The sequence below is a fragment of the Psittacula echo genome (assembly GCF_963264785.1).
Source record: "Psittacula echo genome assembly, chromosome: 1".
NCBI classification, from domain to species: Eukaryota; Metazoa; Chordata; class Aves; order Psittaciformes; family Psittacidae; genus Psittacula; species Psittacula echo.
In genome coordinates this window covers 35,408,787-35,430,601 of record NC_137735.1, presented here as the reverse complement: position 1 = coordinate 35,430,601, position 21,815 = coordinate 35,408,787, and the positions used below count along the sequence as shown (strand labels likewise).

The following is a 21,815-nucleotide window of genomic DNA, read 5'->3' as shown; positions in this document are numbered from 1 at the left end:
GAGGCTAGAGAGACTCTGTCTAATCTGGTTAGCCCTGCTTGTGGGCTACTCTTCCACATCTCTCACCCTGCCCTCTTGCTGCAACTTATTTTGTACTCCTCCAGTTTTCCTTCCCCATACAGCCTGGTTTTCTTTCTCCCTTTTTATTCCTTCAGCTGTTTCTTCATGTTTCTTCAACAACCTACTCAAAGCACCAAGCCCTGCATCTTACTCTGCCTCCTTTTTGCCCTTAGTGATATTTGCCCCACCTCCACCTCTCCATCCACACTCTCTTTGAGATTTTACTATTGCTCAATCAGCCCTTCTTGCATTCCGATTCTGTCCTTCTGTCCATTCCAATCACCTTTCTTCTCTTCTCTTTCTGCCACTGCAAGACACACTTCAAATATTTCTTATGGGCCTTATCTCACTGTCCACACATCCTGGATCCCCTTGTCTGCTCTCCCCCTGCACCTTCAGTCTCTTACAGAAACCTCAATTTCTCATCTCATCCCACTCCCTACTCTCACACTGGGGCTGCCCTCACCATCTCCAACACTTTTTATCTGCTTCTGGGCAATATCTCTGCTCTCCCAAGTGGAGAATTGCCAGCCAGACACCCATCTCCTCCTCATCAGCTTTCCTTCATGATTTCAACTGACTCTCTTCCTGTCCTCACAATTTCTTATAATCATCCTCATGAAGCTTCTGAGCTTCATGCTGATGTTCTTGCTGAAACACTGTAGTAGACACCCATAGGTCTCCTTGCCCTGATCCATTTATTTCACCTGTACCCCTTACTCAGTGTTCTACTCCTTGAAAGAGCCATTCCTTTGATGTGATCTGCAGCAACCATTGATTGTTTTACTCCTGATTTCTGCCATTCCACCCTTCCTCTCTGACCTGCTCCCTCACTTGGCATGTCCTTCCTCATGTCCTCTCATTTGCTCTTTCCATTATTTTCATCTTGCTAGACTGATAAAGCCCCACCTAATCTCAGCCTTCTTTCTTCTGCTTCATCTTTCTTATCTAGCCCAGATTTGATTGTACATTCTATTTCTTCCTCTACAGTCCTATCTCATGAATTACAAAGTTTGGTTGCCAAACACACACCCTCAGTCTGATTTCAGCTTCAATTTCTTAGTCGGCCTGTGATCAGGTTTACTTCATTCTCAATCATTTAATTGTCTCCCAGTGATGTCATCCTCTTAATTTTGCCTCATACTTTTCTAAGTTATCTGAAAACCTGGCTGCCTTTCACCACTATTAATGCACTTCTCAAATATTCTCTTCCTGAACATCTTCTGCACAAATCCTTGCCAAAGGAAATACTAATATGGTACACTCTTGCAAGTCTATTCCTCATTTTACATGTTGGATACTTTTTCTTTCCTACTTTTACAGCCCATGTTTGTCCTGCTACAACCTAACTTCTGATCTGTTTCATATCCATCTTCATCCACTTCCTCAGTTTTCTTCTGAAATTTTGACACTCCTCCAACTCCTTGTCCTCAGACTACAGACACGCTCTAATAAAAACATACCCTATGTTGACTCCTGCTGCTATTTTCAGCACTAACGCTTCCCTCCTCAATGTGCTGTTTAGACTTACTGTTCAGATTTCCTCTTCTCCAGCTCAGTGAGAAATCTTAAGCCAGCAATACCCTAAGGTCACAGCAATACCCAGCTAAAACTATCCTTATATATTCACTTCATTCTTGTTGATCATCTTTGACACTACCAACACTGGTATTTCTCAACTCCCATCCTCATTTAACCTCTTTGGGCTCTCTTACTCTCCTCCTCCTGACCACAAACATAAACCAACCTTACACAAGGAGAATTTACTTCACCCATACAAATCTTTCCTGAAAAAAAACCCCAAACTCCACACTTATTTCTTAGCATCTTGACAACACACTGTCTATGCTGGGAGTCAGGACGGTCTGACTGGTTCCTTGTGCTTCCCCTTGTGTCTGCTGTCAGACTGGGGCTGCAGACTTTTGAGAAAAAGCTTTATTACCTAGTGTCTGGCCAAGTCTCCACATTCAGGTTCCCGTGTTCTGGAAATGCAAATACACAACGCTGCAGGCTACTCTGTAAAAGTTGATCTCCTGTAGTGTTTCAAACTGGCTATTCGTACAGCAAAGCACAATGCAGTCAGTTACTAACATCTCTTGAAACTGTAGATTGAGGTTATTATTTTTAGCTCAAAATTTTTAGGAAGAAATTCCAGTGTCTTCATGCAATGTCAGCAGCACAGAGCACCCACAAACTCAGCCTAGAAAGCCAGCTACCCCTTCATATGCTGCACAGTTCTAAAAAAGATGAGGCTTAAAAGCTGGCTTTTGATAATACAGAAAGGAAAGCTTGCATTTTCAGAACTGTTTCAACAATTTCTCTATTAAAGTATTAGTAACTATTCAGGATACAGACCACCAAAGACCAATGAACTGTATGAAAAGACCAAGCTCCTTTCACACTTTTTTTAATGCCATTTTCAGCTAGTGGAAATACTTATCCTCAAGTCTGGTGGCGTTACCAGTAAGTTCCTTAAAGGATACATGTGAACTCCTACAGTAGCTAGCATAAAAAGCCTCATTGTCACACTTACAAATGATTCAAACCAGGCATTTGGAGCAAAAATCTAATAAATGAAGATTAACCCTCAGAGTAGCAGCCCTGCTTCTGTTAAAACTGGAAGCTGAATATCTCTTGGAAATAGACATCTGGACTCAGGAGAGGAAGATGCAGAAGCAGCAAAAGAGGTTACTCACTTTCTGTGCACTGCTTTCTTTAAATACTGGCAGTCATGGGTAAATAGTATTAGTGCTACAGAAATATATTAAATCAAAAGCCTCTGTGGAGAGTGATAATGATGTGCAACAATAAGTAGTGAAACCTAACTGAAATTCTAATAATAATGACTTTATTAAAACGTCATTTTAAAAAGTAAATTTAAATTAGCTAAAAAAAAAAAAAAAAGGCAATTTAAACCAAAGATGGTGGGGAAGGGGCAGGCAAAAGATCCTTTCAGGCTAGACTCCCCCCCACAGTCTCACTCCAGGCCTCCCACTCTGCTCCTTCCCAGTAGCATCCCACTGCCTCTCTCCTACCTCCCACTCACCATACACCAGTCAGTATGGCACTGGCTGACACCTGAGTGCACACAATGAAGAGATCTTACTGGTCTGGACAGTTGGGCAGCAACTGCGAGCACCACCATCCAACGGGTCTGTATGAAGCCAGAAGCAGCAGCCCTGAGATGCTGGAGAGATATTTACTTTCCTGTGAAAAGAGGAGACACCAAACCTGAAGTACGAGGAAGAAAAAGGAGAGGTTGGGGTACCAGGCAGCTACATACTTTAAATAATACTCCCCTCAACTCGCAGTCTAATTCTAGGGATCCCCTATGCTTCCTGCTTGCAGTTGCTTTTGGTCCTTGCTCAGGGAAAAAGTCTCTTCAGGGGGGTTCTCTTCCCCTTTCTTAAAAGCTGCATATAGGCTCTATCTACTCAGGATGGCCAGGATGCAAAGGGTGCTTCTCAAAGTTATAGCTGTCATCCACTTCCCAGAGCTGAGGCTCACGAGAAAAGACCTCTACCTCAACAGACCTAAGAGCAGCAGAGGCCAAGAGAGATAGGGGATCAAATTTACACCTTCATTGACTTGTGCTAACAAACACGTCAGTGAGAAGAGTGAAAAGAGATTTGCTGTCCTGAAGAGAACGCTTCTTCATGGAATGTCCAATCTTTTTAACACCTATCTCCATTATTGATACCGTATTACCAAATCAAAGCAGAAATCATTGCCCTATAAATTCCTCAGGATATCACTGTCCTGGAGGCACATCTTAATGCCTGTTTATGGCAAACTTCAATGGATCTACTGCACTGGCTTTCATGTAACTATTGACACAACAAAGTCACCCAACAGTGAATCATAAGCTCTTGCTTTCCTATGGGAGTCAGCAAGAAAGAACACATGAGAAACAGGGCAACTAGTGAGGGAGCTGTGTAGCCTTCATCTGAGAGTCAAATGTGTTCTTAAGACACTGAATGAAGGCAGAGTTTCACTACTGCCTTGACTCTGCTTTCACTCCTAGTGCAGGTCAAGCAACTTAACTGTACTTGGGCACATTCTTTGAGTCCCTTCTGCTTCCTTCCTCCTGCAGAGGGGACTGACTGGGACTCTTGTGAGGGTCTGGCCTTGCACAGTTGAAATGAAGGTACAACACAGGAGCGCACATTGTCTCTTCTTTGGGAAACCCAAGTCCTGCAGCACGCCTGGGTTACCAATGAACATAGCACCATTGCAACACCTTCCAAGTTGACCTTTGTTGTAGGGCACAGCATTCCCACTGGGCTGCCTGCCAGCACTCATGTCCCCCTCACCTTTGATGGTGTGAATCCATGCACACGAAGTTAAGGCTCAAAGCACTCCCTCTTCAACAAAGTTGACTGATTGCTGTGCCCAGACCTCTCTGGGGAAGCTTTCAGGTTCTGGCACCAGCCTCCTTCCTGCACTAAACAGTTAACATTGCCTGAGGTACTGTTGCCAGCTTCCTTCATCCCCTCCTGTGCCTCCCGGGAGCTATTAATACAGCAGGCACATGTTCTGACATAGCGTTCCCCGACAGATAACTTTAATTTGCCCTTTAAACGTCCCGAGACCAGCGGCCCTCGCGCTCCCTCCACAGGGTAACATGGCGCCGCTGCCCCGCGCCCCTTCAATGGGGGCGGGCTCGAGGGGGGCCCAGCCAATGCCCGCGCCCCGGTGGCAGCCTCCTCCTATCGCGAGAGTCCGCGGCGTATAAGAAGGGGCGGCGCGGGGCGGGGTGCCAGTTGGCGGGCCGTGCGTGGGGGAGGCCTGGTGGGGAGGTTCGCGGCTCGGTAGTTCTCTCCGGGCGGCGGTTGTCGGACCCGCTGCCAGCATGGGTGACCAAGCTGTCAGCTTCCTCAAGGACTTTCTGGCCGGTGGGATTGCTGCCGCCATCTCCAAGACGGCTGTCGCCCCCATCGAGAGAGTGAAGCTGCTGCTGCAGGTGAGGGGGTGCGGAGAGCGGCGGGGCTGTGGTACAGGTGGATGCCGGAGCGGCGGGCGGCGGCTGGCGTGACTAAATAAGGGCAGGAGCTCGGCCGGCTCCGGTTACGCGGGAGCTGCCCTTCAGCACCGCGCCGGGGCGCTGGGAGCTGGGCCAGCGGTGGGGCAGGCCCGGTCGCTGCCCTTCACGGGGTCGCCGTGCGGGGTCACCCCTGCAGTATCCCTTTCTCTACCCTCCCACCCGTTCCCCTTCCTCCCTACAGGTCCAGCATGCCAGCAAGCAGATCACGGCGGAGAAGCAGTACAAGGGCATCATCGACTGCGTAGTCCGCATCCCCAAGGAGCAAGGCGTCCTCTCCTTCTGGAGAGGCAACCTAGCCAATGTGATCCGGTACTTCCCCACCCAGGCCCTCAACTTTGCCTTCAAGGACAAGTACAAGCAGATCTTCCTGGGGGGGGTGGACAGGCACAAGCAGTTCTGGCGCTACTTTGCGGGGAACCTGGCATCTGGGGGTGCCGCTGGAGCCACTTCCCTCTGCTTCGTCTACCCGCTGGATTTTGCCAGGACCCGGCTGGCAGCTGATGTGGGTAAAGGAGCCAGCGAGAGGGAGTTCACTGGGCTGGGCAACTGCATTGTCAAGATCTTCAGGTCTGATGGCTTGAAGGGCCTGTACCAAGGATTCAGTGTGTCTGTCCAGGGCATCATCATCTACAGAGCAGCCTATTTTGGGGTTTACGACACGGCCAAGGGTAAGAAGTGCATGGATAAGTGACTGCATGGGAAGACCCGTCCGGTAAAGGAATTCTGGGGCACTTGGCAGTACAAGGACAAGCCAGGCTTGGCTCAGCACCAGTCTGGGGTGCTAGTGCTAGATTACACACACGTGTTTCTGAAATGCATTCCTGACTCCTTTGACTTGCTATTCTGAGCAGAAGCCTTGGGTTGGCAGTCTGTGTTCAGACACTTTACGGTTTTTCTCTGTCTTAAGGCTTGTACAGATGGGCTTGTATGGTAGCTTGTGCCTCGTGACACAAGCCTGGGAGGGTTCTGAAGGAGGGACCTTTTGGTCAGGGAGCATGAAGGCAGCTTAGATCCCAACATCCAACAGTCCTATAAACTTGCAGTAGCTGATAATAGTCAAATATGGATGGAGAATTTTCAGCCTTGATTATGTTGACATGATTGACTCCTGGTGTTGGTGGGTGGTGGTTTCTTTCACAGCCATCTTCCCCACAACCCCTTTACCTCTGTACTGACTCTTGTCATTTGTTCTTGATGACAGGTATGTTGCCTGATCCAAAGAATGTGCATATTGTAGTGAGCTGGATGATTGCCCAGACTGTCACTGCAGTATCAGGGCTGGTTTCTTACCCTTTTGATACTGTGCGACGTAGGATGATGATGCAGTCTGGCCGAAAGGGAGGTAAGAATAAGTGCTATGGTGGTATGGCAGCAGAAAGCATCTCTTCATCAAGATGTGGTGGGAGATGCTGGGTGGGTTTTGTATTATGCAAAACTAATGACTTATTACTAGAATCCTTAAACAAAGAAGTACGGGAAATACATTGGTAGTATTTCTGCCTTTTCCACTTAAAAGGCTGAGACTGATTTGATTTCCACATGCAGAATTACTTCTCATTAATTGATTATTTGATTTTTAAGTTCTTGACTTATTTCTTGTTTTAAGTATATGAAAGTTGAAACAGAATTGCTGTATAACTTCAAGCCTTCTGACCTTTGTGTTTTTCCACAGCTGATATTATGTACAAGGGCACAATTGATTGCTGGAAGAAGATAGCTAAAGATGAAGGATCCAAAGCGTTCTTCAAAGGTGCCTGGTCAAATGTGTTGAGAGGCATGGGTGGAGCTTTTGTACTAGTACTTTATGATGAAATCAAGAAATACGTCTAAAACTCATCATAATATAGTTCAATTGTTCTCAATCAACTTTTTCGAAAGAATATGCTATTGTGATATAATGGACAACAAAATTATTTCCTAGGGAAACAAATAAAGTTTGAGTAACATCTGACTGAGACCAGGATGCATCAATTTAAAAATTGTCCACTACATCACAGTTCCATTTTTGTATGAAAATTTCTCCAACATTTGTATTGGAACCTGTGTATATATTATACTTCAAATTTGAGGTAATATATTTTGTCTAGAGACAAGACTTAGGTGGTCTCTACCTAGTTTAAAATGTAATATTGTGGAGATTTAAGAGAATGACATCCTTGGAAATAACCTATTGTACTAAGTGATGTCTCTAGCTAATCCAACAGTGTGATGACATAGCATGAATTAAAATGTTTCCTTAAACTGTATTTTTTTAATACATAATAAGCAAAAAATGGCTAAAAATATAAACTATATTAAAGCACCAGGCTGAGTTCCTAACTACAGCCTCTTCACTGAAAAATTATGCAGTCATATGGCTGAAACCATAACCTTATTTTACAAACATACTTTGTAGAATATGGAAATAATGTTTAAAGAATTCCCTGGATTGTCACTAAGCAAAAAGTTGTCTGCTGATGTTCAATTGAACTAAACCTGAAACAATGAAATAAATTAATATATTCATGAACTTCTTCCTGTTGTTTTCAATACACTGAGCACATGTATGTGTCCTTTAAGGTGATTTGCTGATTGGCACACTTAGTGATTATCTGGCACTGCCTAAGCCTCTTAAGTTTTTTCCACAGAACTTTAGTTTTGCTATAGTGGAAATATCAGTAATCATTTCACACCTACTTAAGTGCATGGGCAGGGATGCCATAGTTAACTGGACAATCTCAGCTGCAGAGTATCATTTAGCCAATAGAGCATGTCAGGGGAAAAAGAATCATGCCCCAGCTAGTGTGTCTTAGCCACCTGTGTGTTCCCGTTGTGAAATTCCTCTTGCTTTTAACCAGTTTAAATGTTTCAACAGCATATTTTAGTCCTAAGAACCAAACTCTGACCACATATAATACAGTGGAGAGAACTATGATTGCTGTACACAATCAGAGGCCAGAACAAAAATCATGGCATTTTAGTACTCTAGTGAGTAACACAGGTAGTTCTGAAACCAGAAGTGCCAGCTACAAGGATTAAAGTTGCCAAATCCTGTCTCATCTTGGCCAGGAGGAGTTGCCAAGAGATGTGTACAGCAGCTTTCTTGACCAAGGTACGAGTACCATGCATCCTGAATTCAAACCACATCTGTATCACATGCATTAGTAATCCCTGCTAATACTTGAAACAGTATGATCTCAACATGTCCTGGGTTCAGCAGTATCAGTCATTTTTCCTCTTTCTTAGTAGGTGGTGCATTGCTATGGTTTTGACTTTCAGCCTGGGAACAGCACTGATAACACTGATGTTTGTAGTTGTTGCTCAGTGATGTTTACTCTGACCAAGGATTTTCTGAGTCTCATGCTCTGCCAGGGAGGAGGGGAAAGCAAGGAGGAAGCAGAGACAGGACACCTGACCCAAAGTAGCCAAAGAGGTAATCCATACCACAGCACGTCATGCCCACTATATAAACTGGGTGCAGTTACCCGGAAAGGCTAGAACACTGCTCAGGTTGGGCTGGGTATTGGTTGGCAGGTGGCGAGCAGTTGTATTCTCTTCCCTTGTTATCTCCCTTATTATTATTGGTGGTAGCAGTAGTGATTTGTGTTGTATCTTAGTTACTGGACTGTTCTTATCTCAACCTGTGGGAGCTACATTCTTTTGATTCTGCTCTCCATCCCGCTGGGAGCAGGGGGTAGGAAAGGGAGAGGGAGTGAGCAAGCGGCTGCGTGGCTGAGTTGCTGACTGAGCTTAAACCACGATATAATTGTAGTCCTGGAAGATGGCTCCGGCTGCAGTTCCTAGTTTCACATTCATCAGGTAGGAATCTCATGGTTCATCTGCCACTTTGCTCAAGACTTTGAGCAAGTAAACACCATGAAGATTACACCTGATGCTTGGTGTATCTGGCGTGTAAGATACCCCTCTCTTTCCTTGTTGATACATATCACAGTGGAAATACTCATCATAGCCTGCATATGATGGTCCTGACTACATGGCTTGGAAGGTTTCATGACAATGAGGGAAATACATTCCAGTGTAAAGCCTACATGCATCACAGAAGACACATGAATTCAGCCAGCCATTTGATTTAGGGCAGTCAGACACTCATCTGAGTGACAGGATGCCAGCAGAGATGCCTCAGGATCTTCAGTAAAGACTGCAAGCATTCTGACTGAAGATAGGCTCTGGCACAGGGGAAGGCCACAAAGGAAAGCCTGTATGTTCCAAACGAGCAGACAGGGAAATACCATTTCTTCTTCCTCTCATATAGTTATTGATCTGAGGCAGGGCTTTCTTTAAGACCGTCAATATGGTAGACAGACTACATAGCAGAACCTTGTCCTGGCAGAAATGTAGCCCACAACCAGGCAGAAACACTACTCGAGCAAAGACATGACAGAGGCATCACACTCCATTTCTTATAGTAGTCAGCTCAATGTACCAGTGCTATCACCCAAACTGGCAATCCTGTCACTTCAGCAGGGAGACTGGCTCCTACCTGAAACCATGTGTCAAACCTGTGGCAGTTGACTTTCAGGAGGAGCAAAGCAGCTTGCACTTTTCTTTCACAGAGATCTTTGGGGGCAGGAGGAAAAGAAAGAAGAGAATATAAAGAGGCACCTTAAAAAAAGGGCAGAAAAGTCTGTTAGAAACAGGACATTTTGCTATAATTTTTTTTATGAGATTATCTAACGTAATGAAGACCTGCCAATATGGCTTATTTTTAAAAACCCGTACCAAAGTCGCTAACTGATAAAGTGCATCAATGAATAAACAGACTCTTTGCATTTTCTTCCCCTAGGTGTAGCACCAAACACTTCTGTGACCTCCTTCACACTTCAGTACCAATTATAAAATTCTGAAAGAAGCCACTGCAGTGACAAACAATTCATGTGAAATATTTTATTTCTTATGATTTACAAAAATTACATATAAAATTGACACCCTTTCATACCAAAGTTAAATAAAATAAAATGAAGCAATTAAAAGTAATCCATCTGGTTAATTCCTTCACAGAAAAACATTACCATATGAACATTCAAAAGTATTAAACTGTGACCCTAATATTCACATTCAAGGACAAAAATATTTAAATAGTGAATAATTTTAATGAGCACAACAGTACAAATAAATACATCAGCACTATGCAAAAAATTCCTTACAGTCCCTATCAATGAATAATAATAGCAATAAAAACCTGTCTGCCATAATGCTGCTTAAAGTTCAAATATTGTCAAACAGCTACATTTGATCTGCAGGTCACCAAGTGCAGAAGCTCCGCCAAACTATCACACAGGACCAAGGAAAAAGTTTGTTACGACGCAGAATACCTGAAAGCCTAAGCCCTCATGCAAGTATGAGCAAAGAATAATAAACTTTCCTTTTCACAGGGCTAAGACCCAGCATTACTAAATCCAGCTGGGTTTGGTTTTTCCCTTTACGCACAACACAGAGATTTCTTGTATCTCTCCTGGGAAAAAGCTGGGGAAACAAGCAAGGTTCCAGCAACATCCATGCATAGTGGCATCACAATTTACGCTTTTTATAAAACTACAGTCCTACAAAATAAGCTCACCGAAAGTTTGCCTTTATGCATAGAAATAAAGCATACCATCTACTATTTGCAATTACTGATTTCATTAGATTTTGCTCCCCTTGTAAACAGATGTTGCAAACGATGTTTATCTGACACCACAAGTATTTGGTATAAACATGAAGTTAAAACACAGTTTAAGAGCATAACAAGGTTTTCTGGTTTTATTTATTTTTAAATCCTGGTTAATAGCTCCTCTCAAAATCAGATGTTCATGTTGCCTGCAACTCAAGTTTGCATCAAGAATGGCAAGGATCTGGAAAAGCATGGCCATGAAATATTTCCCTTGCTTAGTATTTTCTAGCTTGAAAAGTAACTAAAACTTACTCTTGTTTAGAATGAATCTGAAACTATTGTTCACTTCAGTCTTTGCTCTTGTTCAAGTAGCATCAGATGCTTCTTTCCTACATGAAGGTTCCAAAATTCTTTTAAATCTGGAAGAGACACAGCCTTGAATACAAAACAAACATTCAACACCTGGAGTGCAAGAGTGGCAGAACATCATCTGCAGTCTTAATATTCTAGCTAACAATGCAGGAATACACAATCTGCTTTTCACCCCTTCATACTGCTGTAAAGAGAAGATTCTTTCAGTCACAAGAACATGACCACAAAGTTCAGAAGGCATACCTAAAGCCTGGATGAAAAGCAAGGAATTAAGGGAAATCTGGGAGTTAAGCATATGAGTTTAATGCAATGTTTTAAAGTATTATTAAAGGTTTTCTTTACATCTTGTGCCTGTAGGGCAGCAATGCTGTCCTTCCACGTTACGGATACAAATGCCACTTATGATCTGAGAATAACATAGTACTTAGCATTTTCTATTTAACTTGACCATTTAAATACATCTTTCTCTTTCATAAATTCTTCCTGTCATGGAAAACACCTACTGAAGTGAAAGTGTTCACTTAAAACCATTTTATAAGCAATTATATCATACGCAATGCATTTTAATCACTCAACAATGCAAGAAATATTTTTGCCCATAGAATTTACAAAAGCAGTAAAAAATAAAAGGCTGAGGATCATCTCAGAATGTGAGGCCAAGAATGCATTTATAACCAAGCAGCACGAACAGTAGTGGGTTTAGGTCTCTGTAATGCCCCACTGGCTGAATCAGGTATGGGTTTTTCATTCCTCTGGCTCATCGTAGTTGGTACAGCGGATGCTCTTGAATAGGATGCTCCTGTTCACACACACACACAAAGAGAGTGAGAACACTTATGCTCAGTAAAAAAGACAATTTCATGCTATATTAGTACTGCAACACTCATTACCATAGTTACCAGAGGAAAAAAAAAAATCTGGAAACACCAGCAAATCACAGTAAGTTGAATACAACCCCAAAACATTATGAGCTGTTCAAAATGCTCAGGACAAGGAATACAAGCCCATGCCATAGTGCTGTGTTTCTTTAACCTGATGTGTATGGCCCTATGAGGATGCATGATCTACTTCCAAATATTGCACACACAATTTCTGAGAGAAACAGTAGATTCACTGAATGAGAATTTGAATCTTCTTTGGGGTTTTTGTGTTGGGGATTTTATTTTCTCCCTTCTGTTCTCCTCTCAATAAAGGCTATCAGCAAAATGAGACCATCTTGGAAAAGACAATTAACAAGGTAATTTCTTAGAAATTTAGCATGGTAAGTAAACAATGCGTATGGTCATCACACATTTGGTATGGCTAAAAAAATCATGTTAAAGATTTTTCTGTGATAAATGATCAGTCTAAGGAAGAGAAAGGAACTTATCTGCTATTCCTAGCAGTAAGTGCTTCACAATTCTGAATTATAAAAAGATAGACACATGCAAAGAAATGCAAGAATCTGCAACTTCCAAGTACTTACTTAAAGGACTAAGATGGCTGAAAGCAGATTTTCCTCTTCTTACAGAAGGTGAAGAACCCATGTAACTCATCTGGCGCTGATAGTCCAGCAGTTGTTCATTACGCCTCATACCAGGTGTTGGTTTCACTGCTTCCAGTCTTTTCAGGAATGCCTTAATATCAAAGAAAAATATTGTCAAGAAAGAGAAAGAATGAATAAGAAGCCACAAAAAAAAAACCATTCACAAATTTTTATGTGAACTGCAATAAATCCCTTGATTTTTAGAACTGCACAACATGAACTCCTCCACTGGGATGACCATGGGCTATTCTTCTTGCATTCAATTCTTTTCTCAGTATTATGACACAAACAGTAACTATCCCTTACATATTAATTCTATGTTGAGACATCTTTAGCACCCCGTAGTTCTTTCTACTTTACTGTAACTTGAAGCACATCTGTTTGGCAGTAGTCAAGGTGGTGGGAAGACAGGCTGCACTCTTCTAATCCCACCTTTGGTTACTCCTCTCCTCTAAACTTCCAGAAGGACAAGAAGTTGTTGGCTTTTGGGTTGGTTGTTTTTTTGTTGGTTTTTTTTTCTCAACAAATCTTTGCTTTGCAAACCTAGTTAGACCATTTTATATTGCCCTAGATCCCCAGAGAGAATTACTTCCATAGAATTGCGTTGGTAATGTCAAAAGGAAAGCACAAACATTCACATGACACTATTTTATCCATAATGTAATTCTAAGGGTTGAAAATTAGTTGAAATTGTTATAGGCATCGTCTTTTCTTGTTAAAATTAACCCTGGCAATCATGCAGTAGCATTAGATTAGAACTGCTATGACACAATATTTGTAAGATACAGTCTCCCAGTCTGCATAACTACATCTACTTGAAACAGGATTCATTGGTTTTAGAAATTACATAATCTAAAACAAAACAAAACCAAACCAAAAAACCAAAACCACGAAAACCCCACACCAAACCAAAACACAACACAAAAAACCCACCCCTAAACTGATGTCAGGACAAATTTGAAAGTACACAGCTACATACAACTTCACACATATTTTGCCTAATATGTAGATTTTTTTGCCATATATCTACACATCAGTTCATTTGATGGCCTTCAAACATTTGGCAATGACACAACCATTCCTGTTCAAGGTTATGACATGCATCCTACCAAATGTGGACAACACAAACTGTGATTACGTAAGTCTCCAAAGTACTAAAAATAACTCTGTTAATTAGGATGTATGGTCTAGATGCATACTCATATGGTAGAAGTCAAGAATCTGTCTGTATAGCCATTAAACTGCACTTTGTATGATCATTCTTCCCCGCTCCCAATCTGTGGTTTGTTTTTATTCTTAGAATAAAAAAATAACAGAAAGTGACTTAGGATATAGTATAGTATTCACAGGATGTCATTGTCCAGCTGTAATAGGAATCTACAAACTCTTGGTAGTTTATGCATGGGCACTGAGAAAGGACAAGTGATTTTGGCTTAGACACAGTATGTCACAAGTGCGTGTACCAAGTGCCAGTCAGTTCATCATCAAGTGGAAACACCGAAGTAAAGCAAAAGTCAAAGGAAGGACTTCAGCTACAAATAGCTCTTCACTAAAGCCAGCTGCAGAACATTAAATGGTAGACTTGGCTCTGAATGTTACATCAAGCATTTTACTCAACTCCAGCTGCATTTCCTAATACCACTACATACATTTAGACTTGCAGAGATTACTTATCTGCCTTCAATATTAAAAAATGGAGGCTCTCTATATGGTCAGTTCAATCACAAATGGATTGGGTAAATTGTAGAAGTAACTTCCCTATGAGAAGAGAGCATGTTTCAACTCTGCACTCCAACTGTAACAGCCTCATAGAATTTACACACCTTAACACTGCAGTAATTTCAAGCTTGATTCTGAACATATTGTGCCTACTTTATTCTAATTTAAATATAAATACCTGCTTTTGCTTTTATGCTTGTCTTTTGACTGGTACCAACCCATTACCCAAAGCAAAAAGAGAGACCTTTCAGCACTACAATATTACTTTTTGAAGAGGTTAGCACTGCACTTGATACAGTCCTGAGCTACGGAAAGAACAGATACAGATTCTGTGGTGCAGAAGTAGTCTAAGAAAAGCTCTTCTAGAGAATGAGAAAATAGCTCCTGTGGTTCCCTTGCCTGCTGCTGTGAATTGTACCAAGGGCACGTTAACTTACATGCTATTTGCAGTTGTGAGTTTTGCAGTTTGGAGAATTGCCTGCTGTATACAGAAATGAACTCATCAACACATTGAAATGTCAGTCCTGACCTACTATATCTATAACCCAGAACTAATTTGATTGTTATGTTTTTATTACCAACCTTACAATCTTGAGGTCCCTAACAGAGGAACTATCTTGTTCAATGGTACAAGTACCTTGAACAAATGTTCTTTTTCAATTATACATATGAATCTACTAATTCTTTCATCATGTTTTACTTTTGAGAAATGGACTGAAGAACACTGCCAGTCTCCTTGTTCTTTGGAAGTGCTAAATCTTTGGAGCCCTAATCCTGCGTAACTAAAGTAAACAGAAATTTTGTCATTGAATGACCAAAGAATTGCATCTTATGACATAATCTGGATGTTCAGAACCAAATATATATTCTCAATCAGATTTAAGGAATAAGAAAAGAAAGAAAAAAAAAAAAAAGGGGGGGAGAGAAAAAAAACCACACTAATGGACTAATGGCAGGAATGTCATTAGTTGCTCTAACCTGGACTGTAGCTCCTCAGAGCTCTTGATTCAAGTCAATACATATATAATATCATATCACTGATGACCTCCTGACTTGACAAAACCCTCCCCAGGCTTCTATTTCCCCCATCTTCTTTTACTTTATTAAAATAATTTACAATAAAAGCAGAATAACATTAACGGGGGGGGGGGGTGTGTGGAAATCACAGAAGGTGTTCCTGCATTACTACCTTCCAGGAATGGGATAATCCTCTATAAATCTAGGCATCTGGACATAGATTAGTATCTAGAAAGACACTAAAATACATACTGTCAGTGACAGGAAACATCAGATTGCCAACAACTGGAGAAAAAAGGAACCTGGCACTGTAGCAAAAGATTGCTACTATACAGTGGGCTACGATAAATGCTGCTAATTTTGGGCATATCGGGAGAGTACTGATTTTAATGCTCTCAGACAAAGGTGGAGGGGGGTTACTAATCAGAACACGGTTTTCTGCAGCTGCATTGAAAAAGGAAGAAAAGAATAACTGCAAATACAGCACTCCTAAATTGAGTTTGCAGAGAAGGTAAAACAGCATTACTTTTTCTTGGTTTACTTTGCTTTCTAAATGCATGAAGGCTCCAGTTTCACCTCTTTTGAATCCTAACCAGCTGACAGTGTGCCTTGACAGCTGTTCCAATTTATTTATATTATACCTCCTCTAATGTCACTGATGTTAGTGACTACACTGTCTCTTTGCAGAGTCCGGGTGGGGGAAGGGGAAGGAGGTAACAGGGCATTCAAGTACAGTTTTATGTTCTTATCAGTACAAGTATTGGTCATTTTCTTCAACTGCCAGTTGCATTAGTTAGCTCTAACCTGACAAACTGAATGTCAAAAACTCCTGAAGTTCTTCAACATACAGGAAAGTCTTTTTAACTGAACAGTTACCTGGTTTTCCTGTGGCTGGCATCACCACAGCGGATGTAGGCTAAGAGTACAGTGTGCAAAGTAATAAAATTTTTCTTGAACTGCTAATAATAAAGACTGATGTCTTTATTATAATTACCACAGCAGTATTCAGGAGTCTCCAGTGGGTCAGGAATCAGCAGACCACAAAAATCCCGATCACAAGACCACAAAGAGCCTGTAACCTAAATATTAAGATCACAGAATTGCACTACATTTGTACCTTACTGCAGTATATCTTAGCCAGGCACATCTATGTGCTAATTCCACCTCCTGATAATCTCCCCTGAGGAGACAGGCATGGAAACTTTTTTTCCTTTTTTTTTGCATTGCACTTTGTAATCTCAGGAACTACCAGTGTTTTGTCTTTAGTCTTGACATACTGGGTTCAGAGCCATTGTATGTGGAAAAAACCCTGTCTGCTTGAGTTCCTCACAAAACTTTGTGTGCCTGAGTTTCTAAGGAGCCACCAACCAAACATAAGTATTTCTCAGCTCCTGGGAAGACCAAGACAACTATGTTCTCTTTCATAACTGCATTCCCAACAGCTTTCTCCTCCAGACTGAGACCAGTAAGGTGGAACAACCTTAGTACTCCTTCTACAGCTAGCTAAACATGCTGCATCTGAGGCCTGAGCATCTGATGGGGGTGGTCTTTGGGGACAGAACGAAGTGAAGGCAGAGAAAAAGCAGTGTGGAGTACATCGAGGGAAGAAAATGCAAGGGTCCCAGGCACAACCCTGATGGACCAGCACCTCTTCCCTCCTGCTTCCTTTCACACCTAGAAGTTACTCGCTGGTGGCAGCATGACACAGATGGCAGGGCAGGCACAGCACAGGATCAAAGGCTGTGGCTCAAGATAAGGTATACTCTTCATATATGGTGGCAGGCTGTTAGGGGGGATGGCCAGAGGTACTATTCCTCCCTTGCCCTTTTCTCCCAACCCAATTACCACAGCCCATCAACACCATTAAATCAAGTGGAGGCAAATGAATGCACAGTCATTTATAGCAATACAAGACCTGCATTTGTAAAGGAGGTTCAGGTTTTCCAGCAAGACAAAAGGCAGACTGCAACAGAAGGTAAACAGTTTTGCTGACGGATTCTTGTGCTGGTAAAGGTCACAACAAACAGAGCAAGTGGTAGGGGTAAGCACTGATGACATCTGCAGCACAGATGGCTTCAGGAACCAAGCAGGTGAAAAGAGAAAGACAGCCCTGGCAGAGCAGCACAGTAAGTGGTTACTTTAATTTGTGAGGGAAGGTGACTATACTGCAACTGGAATCAGAGTTGGATCTGTGTGGCTTCGGGTACATTTTAAGGGAGTATGTCAAGGGGGAATGAACAACACGGAGTGCTCTGTGCAGTTAGTCATATGGGGTAGGAAGAATGCACAGGGATGCAAGGAAGATCAAATATCCAAAAAAAGAGAGAACACGCTCATCCCGTTTGATCTAAAGTTTGAGAACTGTTGTCCCTGACTTGCTGAGAGCTTCCAGTGTTAACTCAGAAATGTCACTTGTTCCCTAGGGACATGGCTGAACACAGCAGTTTAGCTTACTGAGGTCATCTAACACCTAAATCCTAGTCAGAATTAATAAAAATGAGGAAAAAATATCCCCCCCCAAAAAAAAAAAAAAAAAAAAATCAGCAGAGATATTAATTACTTCTAAGTTTAGATAAAGTGACTGAAGAATGGTGTGGTGGCTGCAAATTTGTATTTCAAGATCCCCAAATACTTACCTGTATATACCAGTATAGATTTTTGCACCATACAAGAAACCCTTAAAAGTTTAAATGATGTGTAATGTCCAATCTATGAAGTTGAGAATCTTATTTATACTGGCAGAAATTATTAATATGTCAACACAGACACACATATGCACACATGGGAAAAGAAAAAGTATCAGTCACACTTATGTCCCTTTCCACTGGAAAGGAGATGGGGTTAGGAGTATCTTCAAACATAAGAGTAGAATGTTTTCTGAATCAGCAGCATCCTCTGTTGGCAACAGATGCACTCAGGCCATGCTAGCTGAGATGAACAATCAAAAGCAGGTTCCTCTTACAACAGCACAGAGACAAAAGTAGCAAGTACAAAATTGTGATATTAATTTGCACAGTGATCTATTTTGCTAATTATGCTTTTTCCATGAATTGCTAGTCACTACCTTATAACTACTGTTCTTCAGAGCAAGGCATCTTTTTATGCCATCATAACTTTTTCTAGGAGAGTCTGTGAGAGCAAGGTATATCCAAAACTCTTTAGCCCCCTGCACAGAGTACTGTTATACATTTCTATTCCTGAATTTCTTACAAAACCTGTATCCTCCTCCTCAAACATTTTACAAAGGTGTATCAAGCCGCATATCCTGTATACAGTACCTCAGACCCTGTATAGAAAAAAGAAATCCTGCCAAGTAATAGAAAAACGATTACTGAGAAAGTTCCATGGAATTCCAGCTCTTCAGTCGACAAAGGTGAAGAAAGCTGCTGAACAGAAGAAAACAAGTTCATAAAGCATACACTTGTAGCTATACAAAGCAAACCCCCTCATCAATGGGCATGATAGGGCAGCTCTTTTCTTTGCAGTCTCTGAGAAAGCATGTCATACTTGTAATCCCAAGTAGTGCTAGAAATTCAGTTTATTAGAACTGTGATGCTTTAGGTGCCCACATACTTCAAACAGAATAAAAAAGTAAACAGAACTGCTCAAAAGTGATACCAATGTTAAACAAAACACACTTCCAAACAGAAGAGCAGTATCTATCGTCCTGAGTTGGGGGAAAAAGAGTAAACCAAATGTTTTCTAGTTTAAAATAGCACCATGTCCTAACATAAATTCTAAGAAAGTATTCTGATGTCAAAATATCGTCAGTAGTATGAATGGACAACAACTAAAGGATAAATTAGTAAGTTAATGAAGGATATTATTTCTTGGACTACAAGCAACCACCATTAATCTCTAACAGTTACTGGAACAGCAACATGTGAAATGTCAATATATCTGCTTAGGTTTGCTGAATTTTTGATCTGAAGGTTACAAAGGCAAGACATTCTTGGACAAATAGTGCAATATGTCATAAAAGAAAATGTACACTTTCATTTACTCAAAGACATTATAAAATATCATATACATTAATTTACAGTGATTATTTATTATTATGTAGCATAGCATATTATTAAGCGACTGTGACACAGCTCTTCCTCCTCATAGATGAAGAATACACTCTTACTACCAAAGTTCATGTGGAAGAGCAAATCCTGCTCTCACCATTTTAAACAAAAAACAACCACTGAAAAAAACCCCAACCCCACAATACAAGAAAGCCCTCCTACCAACCTAAACACACCAAAGCCTAACAGCATTTCTTCCTAGACAATAGGAATGATCACACATCTGAAACAAGTATTTATGTGAAATTATTTCAGTGTGTAAAGTATAATGTTCTTTTGGCCAACCCTACTCTAGTGGAGCTGGGGACAAGTTTTAACAATCTAGATGTCCAAAAGCTTGAAGAACTAAAACCTAATGTATTTTCCTGAATAGGCTGACTATACTTCCTCCATATTGAGTCAGTATCTTTATCTAACCATATAAATGGAAACTGCAACCTACACAAGAAAAAAAAAAGTTAATAAACTACTTCCACTATAGGTTTTCCAAATATTTTAACTATATTTTAATCTCCTTTTCAAAAACAGTAATGAACAACTAGAAAACATGAAAATGACATTGTACGTATTACAGCTCAATTACTAAAAATCTTACTCAAACCAGTATTAGTTTTTAATTTGACAACTCTGCCAATCTCCTTATAAATGAGTCTGAATTTATGTTTTCCACAAAAGGTATTGTGATTGCCCTTACATTCAAATACTGTGACAAGCAGTAATCATGATGCATGAAGCAGGATGAACAGCCAAATTGCTATCCAAAGTTATGAGCATGTTAACAGTAATGGTTATGTTCCTCTTAAATTGAGTGATACTGAAGTAAAGCAAACTCATAAAAATTAGAAACTATTTTCATCCTGAAAAAGCATCATTCCTCCCCCCCCCAAACACGTGAACAATCATGCAAACAGCATAGTAAGAGAAATCCATTGCAGACTTACTGCAATAAAGCTCCAAGTGCTGCCTTACCAGTTTTGTAAGCATTCAGGAGTAGTCTGACAACAAATAGTCCTCTATTTACTGATCCAAATTAGTTCTCAAAACTTACCAGGTTCTCTCTTTCAATTCTTTGCTGCTCTTTTTGCCTGTTGAGGGCACTGTGGTACAATTTAGGAGGTGGCACAGATGGCTTCTTCAACGGGGTACTTCTCCTTGGCTTTGCAGACTGTCTGGACAGTTCTTTTAGCAATCTTTGGTTTTCCCGATCAATCTTTTTTACTTCTTCACTTGTGAAAGAATAATTTCTCCTTCTTCCTTTAGACGGGTGATTAATGTTTGGTTTCTGATCTTTTTTCTCCAACTGTAGGAAAGCTTTAAAATGGAATAAAATAAAATACTCAGGTTAAAAACCCAAACCAAGCACAAATATTGCATCCTATCATTGGAATTTATTTACAGACCTGAAAAAAACAAGCTATGTTTCACCCTCCTCCATCTGAATTCCAGTTTTAGGCATTTCAGAATTTTTCAGTGATGCTCAGTTGTCTTCAGTACATTGATTTTAAAAAAGGTTCACCACAAAAAAATCAAGTCTCATTTTGGCCTTAGTTTAAATCCATCTGCTTCCTTCTCATCAGGAATCCCCCTCCTCCCCATTTATGACCAATAATAAAGAGGAATTGAACAGCTGCAGCAAATAACTGAGCAACACAAAGGAATCAGCAATATGCACACAGCTTATATCTGTAAGCATTTGTGTGGAATCAGAATATAAATCAGCCTTATGTGCACAGTTTCCTCTGCATAGTTAGTATTCCTGATCCCCTCCCTTCAACTCTAATCACTCCTGATCTCTATTTTTACCTGTATCCTTGCCCAACTTCTAAACTGACACAACATGCTCAGACATCCATCCTCAAATGTTTCTACTTGAGCTACTATGGTACTGGCAATCAGCACAGGCAATTATATGCAAATGGAGCTACCATTACACTGAACTAAAGCAGCACTGAACAATCATCATCACAGTGCTATCATTTGAGGCAACTATATAGGCATCAGAGAAGTTTTCAAAGCCATGGAAAACACATCTCAGGAAGCCAGGACTACAAATAACTTTCAGAACCAAGAATTAAACCATAAAATTATAGTTAGATATTTGTACATGGAAAGAGATTTAAGTTTTGCTCCAAGGATATCCAAAATATCTCTCAGCTGAGAGGTAGAACAGAAATGATGTTCCAGACAGGAAACTGGGAAAGCATGACTCAGAGATACAAAATAAATTTCCTGAAGTGATTTTGTTGATCCTGTGCTCCTGAAGTGATCCTACATCATGTTGGTGCAGGAATTGTAAAGCGAAAAATGAAAATTAAATTTAATTGATGGAGAGAAATGAGTGAGCATACATAAGACAAAAAAAAAAAAAAATTACTGGGGCATGGCAATTTAAACCAGTAAAAAGCAACAGACCAAGAT

At 40.9% G+C, this 21,815-nt stretch overlaps 2 protein-coding genes across 5 annotated transcripts in view; one reads left to right on the top strand and one right to left on the bottom strand.

Moving 5' to 3' along the window:
• Nucleotides 1-4,912: 4,912 nt before the first annotated feature.
• SLC25A4 (solute carrier family 25 member 4) lies at nt 4,913-6,934 on the top strand (the record flags this gene model as incomplete). The annotated part of the gene is made up of 4 exons (XM_080629050.1): nt 4,913-5,023; nt 5,286-5,772; nt 6,306-6,446; nt 6,777-6,934. The coding sequence occupies 4 exons, from the start codon at nt 4,913-4,915 to the stop codon at nt 6,932-6,934; spliced, it is 897 nt and encodes a 298-aa protein (XP_080485176.1).
• Nucleotides 6,935-10,035: 3,101 nt separating this feature from the next.
• CFAP97 (cilia and flagella associated protein 97) overlaps nt 10,036-21,815 on the bottom strand; it is a 35,173-nt gene continuing 23,393 nt past the window's right edge. For all 4 annotated transcript variants that reach the window (XM_080624038.1, XM_080624039.1, XM_080624037.1 and 1 more), the window contains 3 exons: nt 20,446-20,708; nt 12,532-12,682; nt 10,036-11,865 (listed from right to left, as the gene is read on the bottom strand). In XM_080624038.1, coding sequence (XP_080480164.1) covers nt 11,735-11,865; nt 12,532-12,682; nt 20,446-20,708 — 545 coding nt within the window. In that variant the 3' untranslated portion in view covers nt 10,036-11,734. The remainder of the gene's footprint in view (nt 11,866-12,531; nt 12,683-20,445; nt 20,709-21,815) is intronic.